Source organism: Mercenaria mercenaria, chromosome 10, assembly GCF_021730395.1.
Source record: "Mercenaria mercenaria strain notata chromosome 10, MADL_Memer_1, whole genome shotgun sequence".
Classification (NCBI taxonomy): Eukaryota; Metazoa; Mollusca; class Bivalvia; order Venerida; family Veneridae; genus Mercenaria; species Mercenaria mercenaria.
This window is the reverse complement of record NC_069370.1, coordinates 4,582,162-4,586,486: the sequence shown is the minus strand read 5'-3', so window position 1 is coordinate 4,586,486 and position 4,325 is coordinate 4,582,162. Positions and strand designations below refer to the sequence as shown.

Here is a 4,325-nt window from a genome sequence, read left to right as displayed (position 1 = left end):
AATGAAAAACTAACATGTGATCAAAAGAATATTACATTTGTGACTTTCCACATATAATTTATTAAACTCGTTGAATAAAATTGATAAAATGCTCGGCAGAGCCTCGCATTTTATTATTTTATTCAACTCGTTTAATAATTTCAATCTGAAAAGATACTCTATTAATATACAATTTGATTTCAGTTTACATTTACTAAAGAATACATATATAAGGAGAATTGACGAAATAAACACATATTATGTAAAACTGGCCTCGTCGTTTTCCGTTTACAAAATTACAATCCATCAGAAACACGAGTTTTACGTGTGCATTCATTTTACACATCTTAATTTGGATTTATCTTTAATAAACATAATGAATAATGGTAAGATTTTTTTTCCTATCTAGAGCTTCTATCTTTAATTCATTTAAATTATTTTACATCTATAAATCTATCTTACCGTTTTAATTCCGTTTCAATTAGAATATTTTTATGTAAAACACATAAAAATTGATATCAAGTTAAGGGGACGCATACTTTGAAATTAGAAAAAAGTGGGTGGGGTATTATAAAATTTACCTGCAAAAAAGTACAAGGTTTTGGTAAATGAAATGAATACTGTTTCAACTGTTATAAGTACACAAAGGATTGCTCACTAAAATAAAAATGAGAAAAACTGAAACAAGAAAGTTATTGTTGAATTACATAAGACTTCTTGTGTACATTCAAAGTCAACAATTAAGACTTTTTGGTGCGAAAATAATAGTGCTTCACTTTGTCCAAACATTTATCAATGTCCTACAGATTCTAATTTAAAGAAAGAATGTGAAATAAGTTCACTGTCTTGCTTTTCATTTGGCATATGTGAGCTAAAACACATTATTTAGTTTGTTTACAAAGTAGTGCATAAGAAAAGATACGGTGGTCAAGGAATGCCACATTACAAAACTAAAAGAGTATATTCCCCTTAATACATTAAACATTTATCATTACAGAAGTCTAGTGGCTTACAATAAAGGCCTAGAAATGTTGCCATTATTAATTTTTAACTTGGTATTCATGAATTGCAATGCACTTAAATATCAAAACACATTCAACAAACTTTTGAAAATGTACTGTCTTAAAAATCCCTAAAATAAGGTATGAAATTTTGTTGAGAGGTCCGATCAATGTGTATATGTGCAAAAGCAACATTCTAATCTTGTTCACAAAAGTTACTAATACACAGCAGGAATGTCAATGATCAAAACTGGACGAATATACAGTTATCCTCATTTTAATGTCATTTATAATTTGTCCTTGAATTCTCCACCATACTTTTCATAACTCTGTTTGCACGAGTTGCACGAGAATGCTGTCATTCACGTAAAAAAATGGGGTCAAATAAGTTGTAAATGCAATATCATGTAAACGTAGTTAATGGATTATGCAGTTCAAGATAAACTTTATCTCATAACGTAACGAAAATGTATAATGTTGTAACAACAACTTTACTTACACTAATTTAAGTAGCAGTCGGTTTATAAGTGACTTTATCGATTCATTTTGTGTTTTGTTATTGTTGTCAAAAGTATAACGGAAGTGCCTCACAACTGAAGCGGAAACCAGTTTGATGCGCAAAGTAGTCCACTGTAGGTAATATTTTTTGACAAATGTCCACAGAAATTAATAATTTTCTAATATTAAAGACGAATATCTGAATAGGATTCATTATTTGATAAGAAATTATAATCATCGACATGTTTTTTTTAAAAAGCGTACACGTGCTGACACCTAAGTTGTCTCCCGTTGTTTATTAGAGTTACCTTTCGTCCGGCGCAGTAATACATTTGCAGTGAATCGCCGAGAAGTCGTGGGAAAATTAAAAACCATGTAAACAAACTAAAATTAACCACCTTTTCAAGATGAATTTCAAGTGATCGGCATTATGCATTTAACCCGCCTGACCTGTGTAGCATCTTAGATATCTGTTCTAAGGTATTCATTGTGTAGAATGTCATGTTATGCCCTTGCAATGCTAATCCCACTCTGATTTTTTTGTTTACATTTTTTATCAATGAGAAATATGGCGTCCATCCCGAGATGAACTGACGTGGCGTTAAATTTTTACATGTTTAAGCAAACCTGGTGTGTTAGAAAGAAAATCTCATCCCTTCAACATTATTTGGAACACTGTTATTGTAAAAAACCTGTTTTTTCCTTATACAAAAGCTTAATATTTTGTGTTGAATGTACTTTCACAAACACCTCTGTTTTCCTATTACATTCATAGTACCACATCCTTATCCACAAAATACTGAATATTACAGGTGTCCATCAGTATTATATCAGTTTAGGAATATGTTTTTTATTTTCCCACCATCGATTTCTTGAATATGCACCCCTTCCGCATTGCTGTATGAACTGTGAATGTAGCAATATGCGTCCCCTTAAACTTTATATAATGCACGTGGTAATGTTTATATAATCCCAAACGATATGTTAGGCCAGACGAAATAACTTCAGCTTTTTTTGTTTCATTGTACACATTAAAAACATATTCAGACAGGTTATAATAAAATCTCAATTTTTAATTCAGCTACGCTGCTCCAACGACGAAGAAAGTCGATTAGAATCTCAAAGGAAGAAACTCTTCTCATGCTTCGGGCGTATCGTACGCATCCAACAAGATGGAATGACGTCATTGATGACATCAAACAAAACCTTGACCGGCTTCCACAACAAGTTAGAGAATTGTACAACTCTGCAACTATCAAACAGCTAAAAGATCGGTTGTCGGTAAAACTTGCAAAACTGATGTCAACAAGAAATATTGAAGATCAAGATCTAATGTACAATATTTGAAAAAAACATTTTATTTAAATACGGAACGATACATGAGTACTTGTAGGGATGATTTAAGGTAATATAAGCATGTTATTTGGTAATTATTGATATTTCAGATTTGTTATCATTTATGACAGTCAAACATCGGTAAATTAAGATATGAGTTCTCAAATAAAATGTTACATTTACAAATCAGTCTTTATTTTCAAAACTTACACAGTGTATACAATATTTCAAGATTTCTTTCTTTAAAAATTGAAAGCACTTTAACTTACATATCTCTGAAGAATATTTATATGATTTTATTCTAATCTTTAAAAAATAAAAACATCTGTACATCTGTTTTGCAGAGGCGAGGTTGAGAGTATTCGTGAAAATGAAAGACGTCTGGTGCGTAATGCACCTCGGGCCGGCGAGCCTATGCAACAAAATGGACGACAACAAAATCAACAAGCCCCAGCAGCTGACCAAGAAAACAACGCAGATCGCGGAGATCGTGACCGTCAAGTAGATGGCGACCAGGCTGCTCCGGCTGGGAGAGCAGAGCGTCGGGATGCGGCTGCTGCAGCTTTCTCTGACAATGATTCTGAAGGCGATGAGCAAGAACCCCCAAGGCGACGATGTCGTCTTGCTGAGCTAGTAAGGGAAAATCATGAAATGTACGATAAGTTCATGAAAAAAAAATTACCAAAACTGATGCGAGAATTTGGCATATCTTCTAGCGATTCAGGTTGACTCTTTTTCTTCTTAGGAAAAAATATTTTCCTTATATTAACCAATAAATTTAGAAAATGCTTTTATTGCTTTATTGAGTTTCATTCCTTCCTGTAACATAATTTCGGTTATGTTCGGCAGTCGTTTTACCTAATTAGCTTCATTGATTTCTGTATTCTTGTATGAGAGTCCTGATTTTGCCATTAATTAAAAGCATAAAACATACACGCACTTTATAAAGTTGCTTATTAGGGAAATGCAATATTGCGACTCGCTACATGTAAGCCCGGTCGTGCCCAAAATTTTCGATCCTAAGTGTACCCTGCTACCTTTAACAGTATCATGTTTGTTTGAATCGGAGTCAATAGACGCTTGCAGTTTACGCCAATTACGGATGATTATAGCGACCCGCTTATTCTTTTGAACTGTGAATAACAATGTAAATGAGTGTTTGATAATTAAAAAAAACAGTGCCCGATATACTTACACAAAGAGCTATAAAATATTTTTTTTTTATAACTTTGATTTATCTTGATTTTCAACGTATGCTGCCGGAACTGAAATCAGTTATGTATAGATATATACATATTTATTCACTGTCATAATCGTGCAGGACTGTATCTTGGTGGTAGCGCTCTCGCTTTACACGCCAAAAGTGGTGGTGATCGAAGATCGAACCCGACTGAAAAACATTTTTTTTCTTTAATTTCACCAGTTTTATTTTTTTCTAATGAATTTAACATGAATTTTGCAAATATTGTCACAATAATCTTGTTTCGAAAACGGTTTTGTTTTGGTGTCCGA

At 32.8% G+C, this 4,325-nt stretch overlaps 1 protein-coding gene across 1 annotated transcript; it reads left to right on the top strand.

Annotated features, from left to right (window-relative positions):
* Positions 1–355: 355 nt before the first annotated feature.
* LOC128546282 (uncharacterized) lies at positions 356–3,560 on the top strand. Its single transcript, XM_053516666.1, has 3 exons — positions 356–365; positions 2,560–2,812; positions 3,158–3,560. The coding sequence occupies exons 1-3, from the start codon at positions 356–358 to the stop codon at positions 3,540–3,542; spliced, it is 648 nt and encodes a 215-aa protein (XP_053372641.1). The 3' UTR covers positions 3,543–3,560.
* Positions 3,561–4,325: the final 765 nt, after the last annotated feature.